The following is a 27,772-nucleotide window of genomic DNA, read 5'->3' as shown; positions in this document are numbered from 1 at the left end:
GCAATTTTTTTTCTAAGTGACTAGGAACATGATCCAGAGGCAGTAGGTAATTACCAAAGAGGTCTTGGGTACCACATGAAGCAGGCATGCAAGAAACATAATGCCAGGTATATTACTGGTATTGTATGGGTTTGAATACTGCTGAATATAAAAATGAATCCAGCCCTGGTCGATTGCTCAGTGGTTAGAGCGTCGGCCCTCAAACCTAAGGGTGTAATTACATAACTCGATTAGTTATCTAGTTGACATTTAGTTGACCAGTTAATTCTAACATTCTAGCTCATGTACATTTAACAAACTGCCTACTAAAAATTTCCAATTCCATCTAGGGTTCTATAAATCCAACATCCATTCACTAACTCATTTCTGTCTCCCACACCTGCTCCATCCCAAACGGCTCTTTTGCATTTTTTTCCCTCAGAGATGAAGAACAGCATTGTTCATCCAAGGGTCCAAACTTTTGAAATTTAATAAAGTCTCCTATCCTTCTCTCAGCTACCTCTGCCCTAACCATGAAAACCTAATTGGTCACCAGATCTTTTCAGTGTTGCCCCCTATCTTCTCTCCTGTATTACCGCTGGAGCTCCTCTGCTCCCGTTTCTAGTCTCTTTCCTCCCACACCATAATTCTTCCATTCTGCAGTCAGGGGTTCGACCTTTTCAATATGTTTCATAATCTTTCCATTTACCTTTAGGATAAAATCTAAAACTTTTAGCACAGTATATGAGGTACTTCCTCAACTTGTCTCTCTTTTTCCCTCTAATCTTATCTTCCACCATCACTAGTTCCAGGACACAAAACTACCTGTGATCCCCAAACTTGTTACCCAATCCTTCACCTTCATGCTTTTGTTAATACATCCTAGAATGACCTTTTCTCCATTTTCTGTCCAGATAATCCCTGTTCTATTATAATATTTCCAATTCCAGCAACACTATTCCAAATTAAATTTTTTAAAAATCCGGCAACTGAAGGATAGTTAACAGACGCTACAATTCCAGTACACTTTGCTCAACACAGAATGAAATTCCTTTTGTGACTTTATTTCTGAGACACAGAATAGATTTCTTTTTCAGTCATTGTACGTTCTGCTTTCCATTGGCTGGTAATGAGATTTGGAATATACTTTCAACCAAAATGTTATAACAAGGGATCTAGATGGTGAAGAAAACTTGGTGACAAAACATAAAGAAACCATGAAAAAGGAAGAGGTGCTCAACTGTTTTCCTAAATTAGCCATTTCTCCATCTCCTTCTCTCCCTCCTGCCCTCTTTCCCTAGCTCTCTGTCCCTATCTCTCTGTCTGAGTGTCTCTCTGTCTGCGTCTCACACACACACATATGTGTCTGTGTACACACACTTTTCTTCAGGTAAAAAAAAAAATCACTCTATGTTCTTTATAAATCCCTCGGGTTTAATATTTTATTGCTCCAAGTCTGCCTCCCTGAGGTTCTTGTATAGACTCGTTATTTCCCTCTGTAAAGAAGCTGTTTAGTTCATCTTCGCCTGCTGTGTAAAAACCCAAGGGAGGCAGTTCTTGCAGCCCAGTCTTCCACTCCCCTCCCCAAGACTCTTGGCTGGAGCAGCGAGTCTGTCAATCCCAGGCGGGAGACAAGGCAGACAAAGGTTCATTTGTGAAGAACCTCCTTCCAGCACCTCCTCTCTTCTCCTTCTGCCCAAACTCACCCAGCGAGTTGGAGTATTTTAAAAGTCCTCTGACAAGAAGACCAAAAGGAAAGAAGAAAAGGGTATGTAACTTTTTTTCTTAAAAACCATTTAATGTCATTTATTCTACTCCACACTACTGCTATAGATTAAAGCAGAAATGTATTTATGCGAAGAGAAAGACAGACAGACAGACAGAAAGAGACCTTCTAAAGAGATGATGTATGTACTTTGAAAAATAAATGCTTCTTAGTATAAAGGGAAAAAATCAGATTCAGAGAATAGATACTGGGAAAGTCACTTAATCATGAGGCTCGTAAGAGGCAGCTTCCTCTATGTTATTTCTTATGAATACACAGGTCCACTCTGAATTTGGTCCACACAACAGGACCTTATTCCACATCTCAGAACTATTTGAGGATGATGAAGTATATACTTCTTTTTTTAATGCAGTAGCTATATCTGTATATTTTACCTACTCAATATGAACTGCAAGGTCTAAGAACACAAATGTCTGGCTTTTTAAAAATCCTGATTCCTGAAAAGAGACTGGTATACATGTGTGATACAAAGAGGGAATTCATTGAATTCATCCTTGGTGTCCCCATCATGGAACACAACAAGGTGTCTGTTCTGCTAAGATAAAGGGAACCCTTTTTCCCTTTGGGGGCTTATAAAAATTTCTCTTTAACATTCCTTAACTTAGGTATACAGTCTATGAAAACTCTCCCAAATGCTGGTCCTTTTCTCCATGATGATGATCTATTGTGGTCAGGAAAACATTTAAAATGATGCAAGACTGTAGCATTCTTTGAGCATCCTGAAGGCAGGTCACCTTCAGGGAGGATATAGACTTCATTTGTCCACTGATGAATGTCTTTTGGCTATTTGGGCTGATCATGTCTATTTTAATGATCTTTGAAAGGCTTTTCCACTTTCTAATACCACTTTGATTCCTTTAACATACCCTTGGAGAAGTTTCACTCCAGGACTCAGTCATTCTCAGATTAACCTCTTGTATCACAGTTAATAAGAAAGAGAAAGAATTTTTCAAACAACAGGGATTTTCATCCTCCAAGAAAGATGATGGAAAACATGACAGGCGGGACAGCAATTTTAATCTCTTCCACCTATAATTTTAAATGTCAGGTTCTGGGCTATACTTTTCATTTGCTTTAGCAGCTTTTGCTTCTCTTTTGCTGTGTTTTGAAAGAAATCTGAAAATGGACTGCCCTTCCTGTCTAATTCATCAACTCTGTCTCATTCCACTTTTTAAAATAGCAGTTCCCAGAACTGACATCAGCTGCCTATATGAGCATTGCACCATAAATGTCTCAACACTTAAACTACATAACCCTGTTAGTTTTGGCCATTTCATGGGATAATTTTTCTTTCTAAGTCTCCATTTAACTCCAACCATTCAAAAGCTTGCTGGTGCCAAATACCCTTTACCCAATCAAGATTTGCAATTCCCTACCTATATGGTGGTGGCAATGATTTATTGCTTAACTGGAAACATTTTGCCTTTAATTCTGTATGCTCTGCATTGATCTTTTAAATATTATGCCATTAGCCCTGGCCAGTGCTTCTCAGTGTTTAGAGTGTAAGCCTGTGCACTGAAGGGTTGCAGGTTGGATTCCTGATCAAGAGCATGTAGCTGGATTGCAGGTTCAATCCCTGGCCCCATGCAGGAGGCAACTAATTCTCTCTCTCTCTCCCCCTTGTCCCCTTCACTGTCTCAAAAAACAAGAACAACAACAAAAAACTAATGGGAAAATATCCTCAGATGAGGATTAACTATATATATATATATATATATATATATATATATATATATATATGGCAAGTGGAACAATGGTAATATATATGACATATATTTTCCTATTAATATCATGCCAGTCTATTAAATATTGGGATATGAATGGTATCATACATAAGGAACAATATTAATTACATAAAATTTAGTCCAAAAATCCAATAGATAACGAATTGAGGGTCTCTTGCTTATTCCTTCAGATATTCAGCTTTTAGCTTTGTTTTCTTTTATAATTTGGATGTACTCCAGTAGGAATTTTATGTGCATGTACTTCAACTGAAAGAGAAAAAAATAGAGCAGTTTGCTTCAAACTTGCCAAAGTCATTTAATCTTGTTGGAACTTGAAAATATATGGTCTTGATGGATTGCCAAGGATTAAGGTTGGTGTCTTCTAATGAAAAAACCAACCAATGTATCACAGGAACATTCAGACATTGTTCCACTGGCTAAATAAGAGTTAAAGCTATTTATCTGCACTTAAGTAAAAGAAGAAAAGAGAGATGTCAGTTCAAACATGTAATTTCTAAAGTGTTAAAAAAAAAAAAAAGAAAAAAAGAACTACCAATAAGTGTTTGCCAGATGTGGAACTTTCCATCTTAGTATGTGACTGAGACTGTGACAGAAACACTATTTTATGCTCTGGCATGAACACAGTCAGAAGAGGTGTGTGGTATGGCAGCATACAGACTTACTTTCCTGCAATTTATTTTTCACTCCAGTGAATGTTTTTTGAATACTTAATGTGAGCCCAGCGTTGAAGCAGGCGCTCTGAGAAAAGAGGCAGAAAAAAAAAAAAAAAAAAAAGAAGGTATAGTTCTTGCCTTTATGATGCTGGCATCTTCTCTTCCAGTCCTCTGAGTTTTGGCTCACCCTTAGTCAGTTCTTTGCCTCTTCTCTTCTGAATCTATACTGATTACCCTGCCAGTGCCATAGCTATAAATACTATCAATAAATATCCTGATGACTCTCAAATTTGTATTTCCAGCCCTGATCTTCAGACTCATATTCAGCTGCCTACTCAACATCTTTCTTGGATTTGTAGTAGACATCTCAAACTTAACTTGCCCAAAAATTTACTCTTGCATTCCCCCCAAACTGACTCCATTCAATTCTTTCTCAGCTCAATAAATGTCAGTAGCATTCAGATAAAAAATGTAAGCGTTATTCTTGATTCTTTCCCTCTTGTGTCACATCTTCCATCTACTTTTGCCTCTTTTCTTCTACTTCCAATTTTGTCCCACCATTACACACCTTCAAAGAGCTTAAAAAAAAAAACTTTTTTAAAAGACATAAATAAGATCATATTACTATTCAATAAAAATCTTCCAATGGTTTCTCAATCTATATATATAAAAGCCTAATATGCTAAGTGTCTGACCATTTGACGGTTCAACCAGTCGCTATGATGCACACTGACCACCAGGGAGCAGATGCTCTAACTGGTAGACTGGTAGGTTAGCTTGCTGCTGGGGTCTGGCTGATCAGGACTGGGTGAGACAGGCCAGACACGCCCTGGAGCCCTCCCACGGTCCCTCCCCGGCCCCCATCGTGCACCGGTGGGGTCCCTCAGCCTGGCCTGTGCCCTCTTGCAAGTGGGGACCCCTTGGGGGATGTTGGAGACACAGTTTCGGCCCAATCCCCGCAGGCTGGTATAATCAGTAAAATCTAAAGGCCTTATCATGTCCTGTAAGGCTCTTTATGATCTTTCCAAATCTTCCTTCCTGGTTCTAGGTAAATCCATAAAATGACCAATTCAATAAGTGGCCAAATGGCTTTCTGTGAATTTCCCACTCCCAGCTGTAGCCATGTACTCCATATGGTTCACTGGCTTATGAAAAATGCTGACAATGACAAGGCATTATTTAGTCAAATTCACAGTTCTTGCAGTACAGATTATATACATATAGAGCTATGAAAATAGAAAGCAAGGGAACTGTTAGAATGATATGGGCTGTATCAGAAAGGTTTCTTAGGAAAGATGAGTTTGAGGTTTGTCTTTAATGGATGGTTTCATCAGAAATTAATGTAAAGAGAAGAGGTTAGAGGGGGCAACAAGGCAAAGACACATGTGTAGGATTGAAGAAGTTTCAGGTCTGATGGCCTACTAACTGCAATAATGAATGATTTGTGTGGAGAAGTGGAAGGAAGACTAGAGGATTAGCCCTAAGAAGTTCACAGTCTTTTAGATAATATGAAACTTCTGTAGGCTCTTGCTCAGGATTAAAAATATGTTTTCAGCCCTAGCCGGTTTTGCTCAGTGGATAGAGCATTAGACCATGGACTGAAGGATCCCGGGTTTGATTCTGGTCAAGGGCATATACCTTGGTTGCAGGGTCAATCCTCGGCCGGGTTGGGGTGCGTACGGGAAGCAATCAATCGATGTGTCTCTCTCTCACATTGATGTTTCTTTCTCTGTGTCTCTCCCCCTCCCTTCCACGCTCTCTAAAAATCAATGGGAACATATCCTCAGGTGAGGATTAACAACAACAACAAAAAAGTGTGTTTTCAGAAAAGCACTTACTAATACTAGAAAAATGGGCCAAGCATTGTATTCCAGGGGTCCTCAAACTTTTTAAACAGGGGGCCAGTTCACTGTCCCTCAGACTGTTGGAGGGCCGGACTATAGTTTAAAAAAAAAACTATGAACAAATTCCTATGCGCACTGTGGGCCCGGGACGAGTCAGCTGCTAAGCAGGACAGGCAGCGGCACCCAGCCGGCCGGATAAATGTCCTCGGCGGGCCGCATGTGGCCCGCGGGCCGTAGTTTGAGGACGCCTGGTAGCCATTGGGTATGTAGTGATAAAAAATAGACTGCCCTGGTAAAGCTTTCCATTCTAGAAATTTGTCAGTTTTATCACATTAAAAAGCAATTTTTCTGCCTGTTCAGTGTGGCTCAATGGTTGAGTCGACCTATGAACCAGGAGGTCACAGCTCGATTCCTGGTCAGGGCACATGTTCGGGTTGCAGGCTCGATCTCCAGTCGGCGGCATGCAGAAGGCAGCCAATCAGTGATTCTTTCTCATCATTGATGTTTATATATCTCTCTTTCCCTCTCCTTTCCTCTCTGAAATTAATAGAAATATTTTTAAAAGCAATTTTTCTCTATTGAATATACAAAAAAAATTACTTTGAGTACTTAAAATGCAAATTCTGGGTCTTACCACCACCTCTTCCCCTCATCCAGCATTTCTTAATCAGTATTTCTTTGTGGAACCGAGGCATTTAATTTTTAACAAATATTCTAAGTGATTTTTATTGTACATGGTCTTTAAACTACACTTTGAGAACCACAAAGAAGAGAGTAGAAAAGATCAACTCTTTCTACCCAGGAGTGTATGAGAATGCTAAGAAGTTTACATTCAGACGAATTCCATCTTTAAAAACAAACTAACACTAACACATTTTGGTTTTTCTTCTATCTCAGGGCCAAAAGCCAAAATGAAATTTATAGTACTTGTCACCATTGGGCTAACTTTGCTGCTAGGAGTCCAGACCATGCCTGCAAGTCGCCTCTCTTGCTACAGAAAGATACTAAAAGATCGCAACTGTCACAGCCTTCCAGAAGGAGTAGCTGACCTGACAAAGGTTGATGTAAACGTCCAGGATCATTTCTGGGATGGAAAGGGATGTGAGATGATATGTTACTGCAACTTCAGCGAATTGCTCTGCTGCCCAAAGTAAGGAAATGTAATCACAAACTATATTGCTATGAAACATATGGATAACGATTCTTTTTTGACACCTTTATAATGAGTTTGCTGAAAATAATCACCCTTTTTAGTAAAATCCTGTTCAAATCCCAGCTATTTGCTAGAATCATCACCATTGTGCATAGAACTAAATGTTTTCATTTAAGAAACAGAACTTGGCAGATTTTAATAAAACTAAATGAAATCCAGAAAATTAATAACACTCCAATCTATTAAAATCTAAATCCCCTATCAGATTTTTACCACAAAAAAAATCTACCAGCAGCAGTGGTCAGCTTCAAGGTTGATATTTTAAACCAATCTGAAAACTAATAAAAGGCTTTAGATAAAAGATGTCAGCAAACAGGATCAAGTAATTAACTGGGTTGAAAAGTTTGGTAATGGTCAAAGAAAAAATTTCCAGCTCTGTGTATGAGTTAACCAGAAATAAACTAAGTAAAAGTTCCTCACTGACTTGGAAAGTAGATGTATTTTAAGTATAATATAATAGTAGATAAGTCAATAAATATTTCCAACTCTTGATTTTAAACCCTTGGTTACTGAGAAATCTTTCAAATACTATGATCTTGGCTATTTCATACCTAAATTAGCTTTTTCAAATTACTTTTAACATGCCATCATATTTTCATTTTTCTAAGAATCCTGTGAGGTAGAAGAGGCAGATATAACCATCTGATCAAGGAAAAGGTACAGAGAGATAAAATGACCAGCACCATCCTATGTGACTCGTTAATATCAGCACTGGCACTAGAACTCAGGTCTTCTGATTTCGACCAGATTTTTTTTTTTCTACCAAGCCAGTTGGTTCTTAGTGTGCGGTTCTCAGAACAGCAGCTTCGTATCACCTGCGTTCTTGTTAAAAGTGCATATCCAGCTTGGCTGGTGTGGCCCAGTGGTTGAGCATCAACCTATGAACCAGGAGGTCATGGTTCAATTCCCAGTCAGGGCACAAGCCCAGGTTGCAGGCTAAATCCCCAGTAGGGGGCATGCAGGAGGCAGCCAATCAATGATCTTTCTCTCATCATTGATGTTTCTATCCCTTTCTCCCTCTCCCTTCCTATGTGAAATCAATAAAAATGCACTTAAAAAAAAGAGAAACATTCATTAAAAAAAAAAAAAAGTGCATAAACATTCTTGGGCCCCAGATCAGACCTACTGTATCAGGAACACTGGAGGTGAGGCATAGCAATTATGGCTTAACACGCTTCCTAGGCGATAACACGTGTGACGACGTTTCAGAATCACTGTATTAATGATGATATTAAGGACTTGAGTTAACTGATTCCACAAAATGATTTAATTTTTCCCAGACCAAATAAATGAAATATCATCTAATATTAAAATACCATCTTTGCTTTTTTTGTAATTGTAAGACTTGAATCCAATTTACAGAAATGCGTCTGTATTTATTTCATGATATAATTTTGTGTTAATGGATAAGAATAGAAGTATAGATATACAAAAGTAATTTCTACCTGATATTGGGTTATCCTTTTCCTAGTGGCAACAAATTTACCTTGCTAAGTATATTTCCTTTTCCCGCCCTGTAATCACAGTTTAATTTGTCATCCTATTTTTTTTTCATTTTTTATTGAGATATAATTGACATACAACACTTTTTAAGCTTAAGGTATATTGCAAATGAGTCAACCAATAAATATTAAAAAATAATTACCATAATAATTTAGTTATAGTTAACATCTATTACCTCATATAGTTACCCCCAAATTTATTTTTTCTTGTAATGAAAACTTTCAGATTTACTCTCTTAGCAAATTTCAAATATACTCTACAGCAGTACTAATAATAGTTATCATGTTGTACATTATATACTAAGTATATTTCTAATAAACCATATTCATACTACCTTATACTTATATACAATTTTATATTATTCCATGCATTTTTACACATTACCTTATATGATCTTTCCAACAAGAGTAGAGTAGCTTAACACTTCTCCTTTTCCTGTAAAAGCTAGAAATTTATTTATTGACTTTCTAGGAAAATTTGAATCTTCTGTGTTTTACCTTAGATTTAAAGTTCATGGTCCATCCCACTCATATCAGAGGAATGAATGTTTTTGGTATGATTATAAGGTTTTGAAATCACCTAACCTTTCCTTTTTTTTTTTTTTTTTTTTTTTTTTTTTAAGAAATGATAGCATATTATCAGTGGAAAAGGGAAAGTAGAAGAATTGATTACCTTCTTGGTCTTTGTTGCTCCTGTGGCAAGTCCTCCCACTCATTCTTTTTCTACTTTATTCACCTAAAACGAATAATCATATCTGAAATCCTGCAAATCACTGTTCATTTTTAACCCAGAAAACTAATATATACCTTAGCTTATAGCTACATTTAACTGATGTTATATTTTTTTTCAGAGATATCTTCTTTGGACCAAAGATCTCCTTTGTGATTCCTTGCAACAGTCACTGAGAATCTTCATGTATTCCGGAGAGCACCATGGCTAATTTCCCAGAAACTGCATTTCTACTTTCTATCCATGCAATAAAGCACAGATTTTATAAATTCTCACTTGTCTAAGACAAGTAAACTTGTGTCAAATAAGTAGTAATAAAAATTAATTCAATTTAATGTTTCTCTGTGGACTTTGTTGGCACTGGTTAAAAATACTGACTTAGAAACTTTTCATCTATGTGGTGTTAACTACGTTCAATAAAAGAATTTCGTTCTGCAGATGAACAGACATAATGCTGGCTCAAAGACTGAGATCGTTCAGTTCTTGGTTGACAGTTATTGACCATCTAATATTTAATGGAAAGAATCATATATAAATTGAGATTCTTAAAAGGGAAACCAGAAGTTTTCTAGTAAGAGGAGGAAAGGAAGCCAGTACTTGAGTATATTATGCAGGCCAACTATTTTAAGTACAAGTTCATTTTATTCTCTTAAAAACAACAACAACAAAAACCTTGAAGGTAAGCATTCTTAAACCTATTTTTCAAATGCTGACTTACGTTTAAGATATTTGCTAAAAATCAAGGCAAGAATTTGAACAGGTCCCTAATTCCAAAGCCCATACACTATACACACTCACACGCAACAGCTGTATTCTTAAAACTATGATGTAGCCCTAGCCAGTTTGGCTCACTGGATAGAGCATTGGCCTGGGGACTGGGGGGTCCCAGGTTCAATTCCAGTCAAGGGCATGTACCTTGGTTGCGGGCACATCCCCAGTGGGGGGTGTGCAGGAGGCAGCTGATCGATGCTTCTCTCTCATCGATGTTTCTAACTCTCTGACCCTCTCCCTTCCTCTCTGTAAAAAATCAATAAAATATATATTTAAAAAACACTATGATGCATATGCTCAATGTATCAATTTTTCCTGAAAACAGCTCATATTAAAAAATCACACATAATGGATGAGAATTAAAAAGTCAAATGAGTTTTAAAAGGAAATAAAACAGATGCCTTCAAAAATATTTTCCAATTTCAGAGACAGTTTTGGACTATGCCCTCATACCTTAGGAGGTATGCATTGACTAGTGGCCGTTAGTGGTGATTTCAGAAAGTTCTTCATGCAACAAAAATTGATTAAATGCTTGCTAAGGGTCAGCTATTATTAAGATTTGGGCACATAGTAATGAATAAGATGGATTGCCTCTTGGAAATTGTATAACAAAAGTATAATAATTATATACAAATTGTTTATAAATGTGAAGCCTGCTACAGAGAAGAGGTATAGGATGCTATACAAAGTATTGTGGGGAAAGGTTTGAGAAGCACATTACCTGTAATAAACTTAGATATTTTGTGAATAAAAGTTACATTATTTAATGGAAATAGATCCTTTGATGTCCCTAATCTGTTTAAGAAGACTACTCCCAGGACAGTATCTGGCATCTACTCAATATTCAATAAGTGTTACTGTGCTGGACCAAACAGTTTTGAGGTAGTCAGAATTCAGTTCCTCTTAAAATTCGCACAAACATAAGTTACAACCTGATTTCAAATAGTATTGCCTCTTACAAAAATGCATGAAGTGGAATTGTTTTAAAAAATCAAATTTATCACTATAACATGATTTGATTCAGGTTTCTTCCTTCACTGAAGTGACTGGTATTGAAACTGGACTAACTCAATAATGAATGTCGTATGTCCTTTCTGGAACAGTGCATAGAATAGGTAAATAAAGAAAATCAGCAGTAAGCCAGTTTAATTTTCTACTTGGTATGAACTCCCTTTAAGAGAGAAAAAAAATGTGGTAAAGATTCAGTATCTCAGCATGAGGGTATATATATGAGGCAAGAATGGCTTTTGAATAAGTTTTCCCTTATTATTGTAATCAAAACCTGATGAGAAAAATAGTTTTTGAAAAAAACTAAATATTTAATAAGTGGAATTTTACAATTATGATTATTCTTCATCATATTCTCTCTTTTCAGGAAATAACTTTGCAATATGAAATTCAATGGCATTCTTTTAGAAATGGATTATAGAACCATTCTTCTTTATACTACTAAATAAATGTAAAAGCATGAATGTTCACACACCTTATTCAGCTTTTTTCTGACGATGTCAATATGAAATGTTGGCAACATTTCATTCAAGCATATTAATGAATAGATCCTTTATTTTTTCAATAGCTTTCAGTTACAAGAAAAGACAACTAAGATTTTATAAACATTTACTATTGTTCCAAATACTGTCTTACAACTGGATGAGGTTGATACTATCATGGTTCCTATTCTATAGCCAAAGTTTCAAGGTTTAGAGAGATTAAGTTTAGAGTTATATTATTAGAGCAGTAGAGCCAAGTTTTAAAACATGATCAGTCTTCGCACACTCTCCCTCCAGGGAGCACACCTATGTTATTCCCTTCCTCCTCTCCCCCTGCCAGTATCCCCTAATCTCCAAGGGACCCCATGAAACTTGCAACCAGTGGAGCAATGGACAGCAGTAGCTCATCCCAGGCTAAACCCCTGAACCTGTCTCCAAGGCTCTCTTTTCCCCCTTTTCTCTGACTTCCCAGGGAGCCTAAGCAGCCCAGCCTAGGCTCTCCTGTTCTTCTTCTATGCCCTTCCTTGTTTCACTGCCCTAGGTATGTGTTTGCTGTGCTCAATAAATTCTTGCTTGATTTTCTAAAAAATAAAATAATAAAATATGGTCAGTCTTCCTCTAGCATCTAGAGTCTTAACCACTCCATCATTTAATAGCATCATCTAATCTATTTTCTTTTTAGGAAAGCAAACCTTTACTTGTATGAGACACGTGATTTTACATTTCAGATAACTCATATATGCTAAATACTGAATAATAATTTCTGAATTTTTTATTTGCTTTTATATATCCTTTTCTAACTGTGAATCCCATGGTGCTGAGCACAAAGTTACAGTAATACTTACTAATAGCTCATGTCTTCTTGATAACATTCCTCTTTTCCTCATCATAATCCACAGGGATTCCTTAAATATTTTTGTTTGTTAGGATTAGGTACTAATCCTAAAGGACTGTTAGTGTAGGGAAGCATGAGACTTGGTTGGAAAGTTTGTAAGGAGGACATTCCAAGAAAAGGGAAGTGTGCAGAAGGCCGCCCGCCCTGTTTATCAGAATTCCAACTTATAGGAGTGCCAAAGGCGGTACCCCTAATTATTCTTTGACCTTTCCAAACAAGTCTGTGCATGTGCAGACCCCTGGGTGTTTACTGGAATCCTTATGCTTAATCTTTGGGTGTCCTTGCTTAAAGGACACTACAAATATATGTGTCTTCCCAATATTCCTACCCTACTGATTGTATCTAAAAGATAAACTTGATCTCAAACTGCTGCTACAACAAAAGCCTAACAAGGCAGGCAATCAAGGCTGTCTAGTTCCTTTAGCCAGGAAGTCCCTTAGGCCTCTCTTAACCAGCAAATGTTGTGTCGGAGTAATCCATTCATCTGTCGCTCAGGGTCTGCTGGTCAGCCCTGACATAATAGATAATTGGAAGCAACATGAAGAACCAAGACAATGAGCAACAACTATTGGATGAAGGGAAGGACAGATAAGAACATTTACAGATCATTTTGCAACTTTAATTCCTTATAATTGCCAGCAGGTACACTTGAGTTCTTTCCATAACAAATTATTTTTGCAAAATATTATGATATGTGCTTTTAAAATGTAAATAATTCACCCAGCTGGTGTGGTTGAGTGGTTGAGCATCAACCTATGAACTAGGAGGTCACAGTTCAAATCCTGGTCAGGGCACATGCTCAAGTTGCCGGCTCAATCCCTAGTAGGGGGGCATGCAGGAGGCAGCTGATCTATGATTCTCTCACATCATTGATGTTTCTATCTCTCTCTGCCATTCCCTTCCTCTCTGAAATCAATAAGAAATATATATATATTTAAACTTTATGTAAATCCATGTAAATAGTAGCCAAGAGAGCTGGTGTGGCTACACTAATATCAGACAAAATAAAGTTTAAATAAAAAGGTTCAATTTGCAACAAGATATAAAAATTATAAACATATAGGCATCAAATAACAGAGCCAGAAAATATATGAAACAAATATGGACAGACTTGGAGAGAAATACACAGTTCTACAATAACAATTGGAGATCTCAATAACTTATTCTAAATAATAGAAAGGCATCTAGACAGAAGCTTAATAAGGAAATAAAGGATTTAACAACACTATAAACCACTTAGACCTAATAGACATACACCGAGCACTCCACCCAATCGAAGCAAAGTACACATTCTTCTCAAGTGTACATAGAGCATTCTTTACGATTAGTAATAAAAAAAAATTCTCCCTAAATTTAGAAAAATTGAAATCATACAAACTATTTTCTCTAACCATGGCGAAATGAAGCTAGAACTCAATAACAGAATAACCACTGGAATACCTGCAAATATATAGAAATTAAATAGTGCATCCTTAACAACTAATGAGTCAAAGAAAAAATCACAAGAGAAATCAGAAAATGCTTTGAGATGACTGAAAACAAAAACAAAATGTACCAAAACTTATTGGACGCAGTGAAAGTACTCAGAAGGAAATTCATAGCTGTAAACACCTACATTAAAATAGAAGATCTCAAATCAGCAACTTAACTTTATACCTTAAGGACCTAGGAAAGATTTTAATCCAAAGCCATAAGAAGGAAGGAAATAATAACAATTACAACCAATATAAGTGAAATAGAGAATAAAAAGACAATAGAGAAAATCAGTGAAACCAAATTAAAAAATCAAAAAAACTGACAAACCCTTAGCTAGACTACTAAGAAAAAGACACAAATGGTTGTGTGCTGCTTAACAATGAGGATACATTCTGAGAAATGTGTCATTTGGAGGTTCTGTTGTGTGAACATCGAGTATATTTACACAAACATAGATGGTATCACCTACTACATACCTGGGTATATGGTATAACCTATTGCTCCTAGCCTACAGGTCTCTACAGCATGTTACTGTACAAAACAACATAAGATTAAATCAAGCACAAGAGAAAATGACACAATCAAGAGACTCGATAAATATGAGATGTGTGAGGTTGCTGCCAGTGTAACACACCATACTGTTTTACAGCAAATTTTTACACAGCAAACTTTTTAAAATAAATACAAAGAGTATACTCCAAAATAACAATAAAAAGTATAGTAAATACATAAACCAGTAACATAAAAAGTAGGTTTACATTTGTTTATATGGAAAATAATGCAATAAATAATAATACAAGAATAAACTCAGTTTTGCATATTCACAATAGTAAACCTACTTTTGAACCACCCTTGGTTATCATTATCAAGTATATGTACTGTACATAATTGTATGTGCTATGTGTTTAGTGACTGGCAGCACAGTAGGTTTGTTTACACCAGCATCACATATGTGAAAACCTATACACAAAAGGACATATACAGTTGACTCTTGAACAACATGGGTTTGAACTGGGTAGGTCCACTTGTAAAATATCTTTTTCAATAAATACTGTACGTGTATTTTCTTAATAACATTTTTTCTCTAGCTTACTTTACATATAACATACAAAATGTGTTAATCAACTATGCTATCAGTATGGTTTCTGGTCAACAGTAGGCTAAGTTAAGGATTTACAGAGTCAAAAGTTGTATTTGGACTTTCAACAGTGAGGTCAGTTCCCTTAAGCCCTGTGTTGTTTAAGAGTCAAATGCATTTCAAGGCTATTTACTATATAAACATCCTCAGAAAACGACTGAATTGTATACTTCAAAAATGGTTAATTATATATTATATAAATTTTACCTCAATTAAAAAGGCCTTATCTATATATATAAAAGCCTAAGCAACCATTATGAGTGGTTAACTGAACGACCAGCCGACCGGTCACTATGATGACACACTGACCATCAGGGGGCAGATGCTCAATGCAGGAGCTGCCTCCTGGTGATCAGTGAGCTCCCAGAACCAACCTCCCATGGCCGGCCAACCTCCCGTGGTCCCTCCCCGGGGCCTGCCAGCCCTTATTGGCCCCCGATCGCCAGCCAGGCCGAGGGACCCCACCCGTACATGAATTTGTGCACTGGGCCTCTAGTGTAAAAATAATAGAGCTTGTTTTCTTAAATATATTTCAGGTACTAATTTTTAGCTTTTTCCTAAATTGTTCCGTAAAAGATAGTTACTAAATAACTTACTCATTTCTTGAACCCCTGCTATTCATTGTTTTCTTTCTTTTGTCCCAAAGGCAGTCTTTCTTCTGATGCTCTAACATTAAAAGTAACCTCTACCCTTACTTATAGAGATATGAGTTTGCATTGAAATTTTTTGGTATAGAGAAATAAAAGAATTTCTAGTGAATTCACAATTTCAAACCCAATAGCAAAGAATCTAAAATTTTAGATAAAATTGATGTTTATGTTGCAGTTTCTTGAGCTCCTCAGCTTTGATGAGGTTCTTAAATTCTCAATTTTTATGTTTTAAACTAGAAGCCCGGTGCACGAAATTCATGTATGGGGGGGCGGGGGGAGGGGTCTTTCAGCCCAGCCTGCATCCTCTTGCAATCCAGGACCCCTCGGGGGATGTCGGGCCTAAACCAGCAGTCAGACATTCCTCTCGCGATCCAGACGCTGCATGCACCAGTGACCATACTTTTCATACAGGTGAAAGGCATCTTGCTGTTGTATGGGCAACTACATTTTTTTGCCCTGATTATAAAAAGTAGTACATAACATGATCCTTCTGAAGCAGTAGTACCATTTTCCCCATCTTATGGGTGGAAAAACTGAGGCAGAGATAAGTAACTGGCTTTGTCACACAGTTATAAGTGTCAGAATCATAGCTGACCATAAAATGTGCAAGCCAGAGTCCATGCATGTTATCACTGCATCATCCTGTTTTTGCAGTGTTAGAGTAGCCTTGCCAGGTTTTAATTTTTAAATCTAAGAGACTGTTCCCAATATATAGGGTAGGGTCTTTAGGCCTGGCCGGCGATCAGGGCCATCTGTGGGGTGACCAGTGGGCAGGGCAATTGGGAGCCCCCGCTGGCACCCGCCTTGGCTGGCAGCCTGGCACTGCCCCGCTGGTTGGCCCTGCCCCCACACTGCAGCTCCCCTGGTGGTCACTGTGCATCATAGCGACCAGTCGTTCTGCCATTTGGTTGATTTGCATATTAGGGTTTTATTATATAGGATTATTCTAACAAGAACTTAATTTTTGGGGGTAATCAACACCCAGAACTCTTATTGACTCTTTATCCAACTACATTTTATTTAAATAATTAGCTATATGAGAAGAACATTGCTAGTCCAAGGTTATATTCATAGACACTTTAATATCAGTAAATAAACTTTTTTCACAAGAATGGAGTGTGTTTTATAGGAAAAAGTAAGTCAACAGTTAAGTTTTTATTAAAAAATTAAGTCTTCCCCTGGCTGGTGTTGCTCAGTTGGTTGGGCATCATCCCATGCACCAAAAGATTGCCAGTTTGATTCCCAATCAAGGCACATACCAGGTTGCTGGCTTGATCCCCGGTAGGGGGTGTGCAGGAGGCAGTTGATTGGTGCTATGCTCTCTCATCAATGTTTCTCCTTATCCCTTCCTAAAAATAACCAATAAAATAGATATTTTTAAATTAAATCTTTGCAGGTTAAGGTAAAAATACTTTAAATAAGAAACCTCCCTTATTCTTAGATTTTAAACCTCCCAACATATCTTGTGTTTCAACCAATCAGAAGCTAGTTTATCTAGACATACTAACCTTTCCCCCCCTTTCCTTTAAAAAAAGTTTAATGATAAGATCTACCCTGAAAGAAAGAAATTCAGTATTAACTCATGTCTAAATCACTGGGTTAAAACTTCCAGCCACCCAGATCAGTTAGAGATTCAGAAGCAGTGGAGGCCCAGCAGGGGGGTGGCCTACAGAGGAGCAGCTCTAGGCATTTCCAGGGCTTAGGAACAGAGGGAGCCAGGGGCTTGGCGTCTCAGGTGAAAGATGGCCCTACACTGGTCTCTTCTGTATAAAGTCCTCTGTGGTCCAGTGGCCTCTATCTATAGCTGTAGAATAAGTCTGCACAGTTCCTGTAGGTGAGTCTAAAGTCTTAATCTATGCATTCAGAGAAATATTTTTATATGCTCTGTGTAATTTATAACAAAGGATTTTTCCTTTTAGCTTTGTTAACTGAATTCACCCCTCCTCCTCCACTGAATATTTAAAGCGTATGTTCATACTATGGGCAAACATTCTCTGAAGATAATTTTCTTTGTGCATTGCTAACTGTTCAAGTATAACAAGTATTATTAAAATTAAATATTAACTGAAACAAATTTGGAAATACTTTAAATAAACCAACATATCTTGTTGCTATGTGGTTCATTTTCATATAGCTAAGAAAAAAGTTCTCACAGAGATTTCTGGAATGTGAGATAGTGTCCCTAAAAAATGTACACACACTTCAAGCTGATAGCTCAAATTCTGTTTCTTTCTTTTCATATTTAACCCATTGGAATTAATAATCATTCAAAGTATATATACATTTTTTGGGATACCCTGTATGAGAGGATTCTATAATACTAATTATCATAGCCTCTGCTCATCAATGAAAAAACAAGTAAATCTTTAGTCATTGCAAAAAGACCAATTGCTTTGTTGCTGTTTTCTGTTAATACATTGAGAACACTAAAAATATAGACTCACCTTCTAATGAACCAGTACTTTAAATTTAGCTACATCAGTGGTTCTTAACCACGCTGACTTTGCCCCTCAAGGAATGTTTGGCAATGTTGACAGATATTTTTGGTTGTGACATCTTCAGAGTGCTACTGGCACTGGTGTGTGGACTCCAGTGATGCTGCTAAATCTATAACACACAGGTCAGTTTCTCACAGTAAGGAATTATCAGACCCAAATGTCAAGTTTGAGAATCCCTGAGCCACATTACTGGTCTCATCCATTTCCAGCCTAAAATCTACATCACAATCTCAAAATTCTTCACTGAAGCTGTTTTGTTTTAATGTACAAGATGTAAATTTGATTTGTAATTATAAGACCTTGGGTAAGCAATACAATCTCAGGAAGAAGAGGTTAAAAATATTCAATAGAAAACTGACAGTGAAATATAAAAGAAAATATAAATCAAACCACAGCTATGTATGACCAAAATTTAAAGATCTCGTTAACCTTCTAATTTGCAATGTAAACAGTACAGGACATGACTGAAAATTAATGGGTATTGCAAAGGTTCATTCTATATTCATGGCATATAAATACCTTTCCTGTAAGATAAAATTTAAAGAAACAGCTATAACTAATTCTGTGTTCTTATTGGAACTTTCACCACTGTGCTTGCCTTTGCTGGCATATTAAGTTTACTTTGGAAGGAGGTAGGCATTAAATTAAACTGTTTTTTCTTCCTGATACTATATCAAGCAATAATAATAAAAAAGGAAATAAAAAAGAAGTTGCATTCCAATGGAATTCTATTTTTTAAACTTCTTAGCACTAAAAGCACTTTTAGGATATTTAGAATATTCTTAATTCCAAATCAGATTGTCCCTTAATCTGTTAATTTCTTAGAATTTAAAAAAGGGGGGGGAGGGACAAGGGGTAACAAAATGATTTTTATATTAAAATCTCAATTAATACAGATCCCTGAAAGTCAGTTTAAAATAAAAATCAAGTTTCACAAAATAAATACACTGAAGCAACTATAATAGTAATACTTTTATTTAAAATACTTGTTAATCTAGGAAAGCTTCTTTACATGAGTTTCCAACTAATTATTAGAGTCAGAAACAAAGAAAATAAAACCAGAGAAAATCCTCTGTAGAAAAAATACACAGGAACATTTATTTCTACATGTGAAAAACAGTAAACAGTCTTAACATCTGCATATCCAAGTCTTAGTCTCAATTCCATCTCTCCTAGTGAATACCACTATCAACCTTGACATCTGATTTGTTCTTGTCATTCTTCACTGAATAGATGAAATATGTTAAGGTGTCTTTTTCATTCACTGGAATAGACCTAAAGTGGCAACCAACTATCTATGAAGAAAAAAAAATTGAGGAAATTAAATTATAGGTAATAACATATTTCATAAACTAGGTAAAAAACACTTTCATCAAAAGAAAAAGTACTATGTGATAATAAGAGCTATTTCCATTTAAAAATAAATTATATTCAACAAAATACCAACAGGACAAAAAGCATACAAGAATAAGATGTTATGAACAAGAGACAGTGTGATTTCAAAGGACCCTTCAGCCCACTCAATTAATTAATTAGAATATATATTTACTTTTATTTATTTTAAATTTTATAACTGGAATCTAGGTTAGAAAGCAGTATTTTTGCTTTTTAAACTTTAAATATCAATGAAATAAAACAGAATGTAAGAGTCCACATGTATCATGTAATGGTTTAGGCCCTATTCATAGAAAAAGAATAAATATGAAGTTGAAAGTTTGGTACTATAGAAACAAACCATGAATTATGATACAAATATGTTTGCTATGAATTATGTTCATTCATTCATTGATAATATTCTTTGTTAAGGGGTCTTGAAAAATGTTCTGAATAAAAATTACAAATGGAAAGTAATAGGAAAAAGAGGGATGTTCACTGAAGAATGTTTTCCTGATTTCTTGCTTTTTCACAAATATAACATGTACACTGCAACTACCAATAGAACTAAACTGGGATGCTCAAGAGCATATCTAGATTCTGGAAGATAAAACTTCTTAAAGAAAGGTTATCCAAATGATAAGTAAGAGACTTAAGGAGGATCGTTATTCAATTCTGGAATCACTTATAAATATCTACATTTCTGACTAAATAAACTATAACACTAATAGGCTATTTGTTTACTTTTTTATTTATTGAGTTTAGAGAGAGGAAGAGAGAAAGAGAAAGGGAGAGAGAAAGAGATTTGTTGTTCCACTCATTTATACATTCATTGGTTGATTCTTTTATGTGCCCTGACTGGGGATCAAACCCACAACCTTGGTGTACCAGGACAATGATCTAACTAACTGGGCTACCTGGCAAGGGCTACATTCATGGCTATTTAGATTATGGCTATTTCTCATTTAAAAAAAAAATAAGCTCTAGGAAAAAAAGTAATTATTTAGATTATCAAAAACTTCAGGTTTAGTTTACACATTTAAAATAATTATTTCTTTGGTTCTGATTTGTCCTAAAACAAAGTACTTCCACTCGATTAGTATATGTATCGTTTCATCATGGAAGATAATAACTATATTTATGTTATGCTAATGTGCTATATAATCCAAACAGACTAGATATTTTAAATCAGATTTAAAGACAACTTGATTTTTGTTGCCTAGCCAAGAAGAAAGAAAAAATTCTGGTTAAGATATTAATATATTGAATCTTAACAATGTAAAAAGCATTTCATTCTGCCAAATAGCTGTACCTGCTATTCATCCTTTATCTTATTCAATATGCACATTTTAGAAAATGTTGGATTAAATTAAAGAATGTAAGAAAAATGATTTATATATTTACATTTCTATTCTGACTAGTAGATTAACATTTTTATTTTAAATATAATTAAAGTATAAATATGTAAATCAATAAACGTCTTAATATAATACTTAGACTACCAATAGAAGTACAGACTTCTTGGTTCTATTTTTCCTGAGAACACACACACATAAACACACATACACTGAACTTTTCAAAATTCACTAAAGGACTAGAACTCCTACATCAAAACAAACTATTTAAGTAAAAGCTTGGACACAGTCTTTGCATCTTCTAGATGTGAAGAACATCTGGATGCCTAGACCCATTCACTGAAAGGCCACTGGTTCAATACCGGATAGGTTACAGGTTCAATTCCTGGTCTGGGTGTGTAAGGAAGGCAACCAATCTGTTTCTCTCTCTCTCTCTCCCTCCCTCCCCTCTCTCTCTTCCTCTCTCTAAAAAAAACCCAAAAACAATAAAAAGATATTTTTTTAAAAAAGAAAAGCTCGGCTGGCATGGCTCAGTGATTGAGCATTGACCTATGAACCAGGAGGTCATGGTTCGATTCCCAGTCAGGGCACATGTCCAGGTTGTGGACTTGATCCCCAGTAGGAGGCATGATTCTCTTTCATCATTGATGCTTCTACCTCTCTCTCCCACTCCCTTCCTCTCTGAAATAAAAATATATCAATAAAAATATATTTAAAGAAAAGAAAACATGGATGTCTAAAGTAAAACAAACTAATATTAACAAGGGCAAATTCTGAAACATTTAAATCAGAAAGTTATGGAAATACTGTTTAGGAGCTTATATGTAGACCTATTTCATCAGAAACTTAAAAAAATTCTGATAAAGACATCAAAGTTTATTAATTTATTTTATTATTCCTCAATTAGATGTTCAATAAATATTTGTTGAGTAAATGAAATTTTAAAATAAATTTTTAGAATAAGAATAAAAAATTAAATATTTCAGAAACCTATTATTAGAAGATGCTTAGAAAACTATATACAATCCATTGAGTAGTCATTACGTAAAGAAATTTGCTAGGAGTCAGACAAAATTTCTAGGTAACTAGATTCTTCCACAATAGACTTTTTAAAAATTAACTTCGATCTAACTAAAATATATTGTTTTATATACCCGTTAACAATTTCATTAGCATTTAATGACTCCTTTTTTGTATGAACAGAGTCCTTTAAAGTTTTAAATAGTTTAAAACTCATAAATACCTCAACAAGTTGTGCTTTATTAAGTCCTGGTCTGGTGGGTAGTTTGAAGTGTCTTTTGTATCTCCTAAGTGTATTTACTTGTAATTGGTATAAATCAACCTAGAAAAAATGAACATATATGAATTAGTTCAAGCAATTTGTTAAAAACTTAAATTTGATATGTATAACATTTCAATTACTGCACAATAAAATTTTCACTCTATTATTTTATAGAATCAAAACTATAAATGTAATAAACATTTTAATCTTTTAAGGATAAATATTAAAAACTGTTTAGGGGGAAAAAGTAAGATCACAGAACTATAAGAATTGACAATTAAAAATATAACAAGTCAAATTGTGTAACTGTTAACTGGCTATATTTAATTTTGCTTTCATTTCCAGATTTTTCAAATGTTTTAAGTATTTTTCAAATATGTTCATATCTTTTTTATAAAAGTTTCAGAATGGACTACTTAGGATTTACATTTAACATGTAAAAACTTTCCTCTACCTCTGGAGTATCAATATCTTGAACTGGTGAATCTCCTCCATCATCATCACTCCCTTTCCTCTTTCTTCTGTTTCGAACACTCTGAATTAAATTTTTATGATAATCACAAATGTAAAGATGCCTTACCTGAAACAGAAAAGTTTCACATACTATTTAGAATTACAGTAAAATACATCTAGGTAGTAGTAAAATACATAGACCACAGTGAATCATTTAAAAAACAACAGTCAAAGCAGGGCATTGTTAAGGGAATTTTTTTTTCTAACGTCCTGCACACAGTTAAAACATGCATGTCTGGCCATACTGTTAAGAGGCTTGGGAAGTGGGGTGGGGAGGGGTGACCGTCAGGAAGGAAGAAAGAAGGAGAAATTCCAACCCTCTAGACTTTGTCAGTGAGTTTCAACTAGATGAGTTAAATCATGATGTTTTGCTAACAAGGGGAATAATGATGTTGCCCATGATTTTGCTATTTGATAGTACTTTCTCTATTTAAAGAGCATATGTTAGTAGCATAATATATGTTTCCTAATCTTTCTTTCTAATTTAATACTTCAAATATAAAACTATTCCTTTTTACAAATGAGCTATTGATTTTCTAAATAACTATATTTAGATTTGAAATGATAAAGTTTCCTGAGTATTAAATGTATTTACCTGTAATACGTTTCCCCAACCAAAGCAATGGGAAATTATTCGAGTGTACCTAAAAAGTTTCTCATGAACATGACTGAAGAACTGTTTAAACAAGCAGAAGGTATCACAAACCTTCCAAATTGTTAATTGCATATAGTTTTGAGAGCTGTATACTAACTAACATGTGAAATCCTGGGTTTCATACAGTAACAGCTACTTCTTTAAACAAACAAACAAACAATAAAGGACCGAGCTAACAGGCTTTTACATGAACTTTTATGCTAAATGCAAGTTGAAAATGAGCAGGAAGCATGCTAGATTCTGACTTCTTGTTCTTAATTTACTGCCTGCCAGAGCTCCGGAAAGTGGCAATGGTTGTTTCTAAAAGTCTCATAGACACAGACGGTCAAAATAACAGACGTGCAGAAAGGACGTTAAAGGAAATCCTGATGGCAGGGCAAAGCCACAGAGACTACGTGCTCACCAAGCTGGGAGCAGTTGCCCCAGATGCTGACACGGCCGCCACCGTTCACAACCCCGGCTGCCCGCAAAGAGCAGGGGGTGCTCGGCTACCCTCTCTCTGTGTACTCAGGGGGACAGGAAGCGGGATCTTCCTCAACTGCAGCGTCAGGTCCTTGCAGGATTCCACTTTCCCGAGACCCGGGAACCTACTCCCTGGGGCCAAACGCCAGCTCGGGGCAGCAAAACAAAGGCGCCTCCATTCCAAAGGGAGCAGCGGGGCTACAAGAAAACTACTCCAGGCCCTCCCTCCGAGCGCTGGTTCCCTTTGTTTCGTTTCCAGTTCTCTGCGAAGGGGGAAGGGAGAAGACAGGGAGCGGGAAGGACGCGGGGGGCGGGTTGTGGGAGGCTGCGGGGGCGAGGAAGCACAGCGTGCAAGTGTGTGTCTTTCGGGAGTGGCGGTCGGAGTTGCTGCGACTTTGTTGTTTGCTTCCTACCAGAGACCCCACAACGGGTTTGCACTGCTGACAGGTCTGGGGGAGCTCTGAATCCCCGGCCCAACAGCCCAGTGTGAACCGCCCCCGGATCCCCAAGGGGGCGGGCAGGACCGGGCCGTCCCACCGTCACTTACGCTCTTATCCAGCTCTATCTTCACCTTCTTCTGGGAGATGCTCTTCTGGATCCTCTTGCTGAAGCTGGCGTTGCCTGCCGCCCGGCCGCACCGCTCTCCGTCCTCCCGCAGACAGCACAGTTGTCCGGGGCCCGGCCCGGCCGCTCCTGGGGGCCCAGCCGCCGAGACTGCCCCGGCGCCAGGCACCTCAGTTCCTGCACCCGCTCCGGCCCCGTTCCCGGCCGAAGCGACAGCGGCGGCGGCGGCCGCAGCGACCACCGCGGCCACTGCAGCGGCCGCGTCCCCGCTGCGGCTCATCTCCTCCGGCGTGAAGCCGTTCATGCCTCCGCGCTCCGGGGCGCCGGCGCCCACAGAAATCCCCGCTCCGCCTGTCTCCGGATACTCCGGGATCTCCGCGGGGTCGCTCGCACCTGGCCTGGCGGCGGCAATTCACTCTGCACCCCGAGTCCTTTGGCAGCAGAGCCAAACACCGGGCGTTTCCCACCTGCTGGGGTGTGCGGGCTCCCGACAGTGGACAGTGCTTAGGGTCGGGAACCAGAGTCGGGCGGCGCCAGGAGCTGAAACCCAGCTCCCTGTCACATGGAGACTCTTCAGCAGTTGGACCGCTGCGTCTCCGCCTCCCTCCGGCCCTTGGACCAGCGCAAGCGCAATAAGCCCTCTACCGCCCCGCCCCTTCCATTCTACCTCAAGGCACGACGGGAACTGTAGTACTCTTCTGGGCAGTCAACCTAAACTCTGTCCTGATCCCGCGCCACGCGGGTTGGAGGAACTACTTATCCTAGCATGCATGGCGCCGCAATGGGCCGGACTTTTTTTTTTTTTTTTTAAACCTCGGGGAAAACAGGGGCGTGTAGTGGGGGTTTGCTACGTTTTCCAGTTTCTAAGCCCTTGAGGGAGGTTGGTTGGTTGGTTGGTGTTTACCCCCTGGAATTTTGCAGAGTTGGCATTCTAGATGACGAGGTCACTCAACTCCGGAAGCGAAGCGCGAAAGGAGGGGGGCAGGGGAGGACGACAGTGAGGGTGCTGGAAAAAGTTTCGGGGTCGTTATCGTATTTGTGATAAAAAGAGTTTTTGGTGTGACCACGCTTTTGTGGGAAACCCAAACCAAAGACAACTCGGGCGAGCTGGCGCTTTGCGGGTCCTGGAGGTTCCGCAGCAAACACCGGGCTGAATAGCCGTTCCATTCATTGACGCGACTTAAGGACGCCTGCTTAGGGGCAGTCTTCACAAATGCCTGGGCAGAAGGCCGTTTCGAAATTTTTGCATGTCCCTGCAAGGAATGCGTTTTATTCTTGGGCTCACAAAGTCTGCGGCTTCCTGAGGTGGAGCTACTGACTAGTTGACTATAACAGGCCTTATTTTCGCCGCCACCCCCAATCTTTTTCATTTCTCCTGGAATGAACCTGGAGAGGGCGGAGTCTAATGTTTTTAAAAAGGGAACGTGGAACCCTACCAATACCGCGTTAGTTTGAGGGCTCCTCAGAAAGTTTTTGAAGGGGAGAAAGAAACCGCGTTTCCTGGGTTGTCGCACGCGGGTGTTGGCGGTGTGTGTATGTGTACATGGTTGTGCGTGCGTGCATGTGGGCGCGTGCTTGTGGAGAGCCAGAGAGAAGGATGGGAGTGGCAAATACAAAAGCTGCACCTTTGCTAGTTACTGCATGTCCTAATCAGTAAATATTCCTTGTTTAACAATCCCATTGTTTAAAGAAAATACAAACCAATAGGGTTTTGGTGGTGTTGTTTTTGAAAATTCACTTAGACTTCCTGAGTAAATTTAGTGATCGATTTTTTAAAAAATGTAAATGTGTTCTGTCCTGAAATTCAAAGCCATCCATTCTATGTGTGCTTCCGTTCTACGATATGGCAAAGGAAAACGAAAGAATTAAAATATTACATAAATTGAACAGTCAAAAGAAAGATGCGAAATGGTAAGTGCCTTGTGTTATCTTTTCAATCTGCACTGGGTGTCCCCTAGGCATATTGTGTCTATTGAACACTTGAAATATGGTTATTGCAACTGAAAAATTGAACTGTTAATTTAATGTTTACTTTAAATTTTAAAAACTGATTTCAATTACTGAAAACTTTTATGTGTGGAACAACCAGAATATATGAGTCTATTTTTTTAACTTAAACTTTATGAAATCTAAATTCAGCATTGCAATTGAAATATGCTGTAAGTATCAACTACTAGTGGGATTTCAAAGACAGTAGCAGAAATTTAAAACACAGAATATTGAATAGCTCATTAACAATTTTTATGTTGATTACATGTTGAAATGGTCATATTTTTGATACATTGGTTTAAATAAAATATCAAAGTAAATTTTACCTGTTTTTAATGGGGCTACTAGAACACATAAAGCTACACACATGGCAGACATATCTGCATTAGATAAGGCTGGCTTAAAGTGTTAAAACACAGAATAATACTACCTTGTTTATGGATATACTAGAGGCCCAGTGCACGAATTTGTGCACTTTGAAAGGAACTGTGGGCCATGAGGCTGTGGTGGGCACAGGGGCGGGTCTCAGCCCATCCTCCGCAGCCCCACCTGGCACCTCCTGCAGCGGGCACTGTCCCCTGTCTGCTGGCAGCCCCCGCTCCCGCCACCACAGCTGCTCTGGCATGGAGCCACTGGGGCTGGTGCCAGCAGCGGGTGTGAGCAGGGGCTGCTTTCCCGATCGCCCCTCAGGAGCAGGGGAAGATGGAGAAGCCCTGAGGGGCGATTGAGGCTGGCAGCCGCCGCTTGCACCTGCTCATGGCGCCAAGCAATCGGCACTGGCGCCCTCAGCAGGTGCAAGCAGCGGCTCTGGCTGAGGGTGCGAACGGGGCCAGCACCGGCAGCACACGGGCAGCAGGTGCAAGCGCCGGGTGGGACCACAGCCCACGGGAGCAAAGAATTTCAGTAACCACCAGAGGCTCAACGCGATGACAGTGACCAGCGTCCCGCCTTGGTCTGGCGCCCCCGCTCACCTGTTCCACCATCCCGCCGTGGCTGATGCCCACCATGTTCCGTGCTCTGTTGCCTGCTGCCAACACCCACCATGTTCCACATGCACCGCCTGGTAGTTAGCACATGTTATAGCAACCAGTTGTTTGGTTGTTCCGCCGTTCAGTCTATTTGCATATTAGGGTTTTATATATAGATTTTCTTAAATGGTAAATATGAGAACATATGGACAGGATGGATACACTCCAACTTCAGGGTTG

At 38.1% G+C, this 27,772-nt stretch overlaps 2 protein-coding genes across 7 annotated transcripts in view; one reads left to right on the top strand and one right to left on the bottom strand.

Annotated features, from left to right (window-relative positions):
• The window catches only part of SAP30 (Sin3A associated protein 30), a 116,783-nt gene extending 91,579 nt beyond the window's left edge, over positions 1-25,204 (bottom strand). For 2 of the 6 annotated variants that reach the window (XR_013960947.1, XR_013960948.1), the window contains exons 1-3: positions 24,559-25,183; positions 22,836-22,961; positions 22,343-22,441 (exon numbers count right to left, since the gene is read on the bottom strand). Coding sequence is in view for 2 of the 6 variants with exons in the window: in XM_080675347.1 (XP_080531473.1) it covers positions 19,543-19,665; positions 22,343-22,441; positions 22,836-22,961; positions 24,559-24,879 (669 nt within the window). In the remaining 4 variants the exon portion in view is untranslated. Of the gene's footprint in view, positions 1-8,783; positions 9,459-19,329; positions 19,666-22,342; positions 22,442-22,835; positions 22,962-24,558 lie in introns of those variants that run through there. The other 4 variants (XR_013960946.1, XR_013960949.1, XM_080675348.1 and 1 more) reach the window with 4 other exon arrangements.
• On the top strand, positions 1,612-9,787 carry SCRG1 (stimulator of chondrogenesis 1). Its single transcript, XM_080675349.1, has 3 exons — positions 1,612-1,747; positions 6,905-7,157; positions 9,574-9,787. Exons 2-3 carry the CDS (start codon positions 6,919-6,921, stop codon positions 9,626-9,628), a joined length of 294 nt encoding a protein of 97 aa, XP_080531475.1. The 5' UTR covers positions 1,612-1,747; positions 6,905-6,918; the 3' UTR covers positions 9,629-9,787.
• Positions 25,205-27,772: the final 2,568 nt, after the last annotated feature.

The sequence above is a fragment of the Plecotus auritus genome, assembly GCF_963455305.1.
Source record: "Plecotus auritus genome assembly, chromosome: 6".
NCBI lineage: Eukaryota > Metazoa > Chordata > Mammalia > Chiroptera > Vespertilionidae > Plecotus > Plecotus auritus.
The sequence above is the reverse complement of the archived record's forward strand: the minus strand, read 5'-3'. Positions and strand labels throughout refer to the sequence as shown.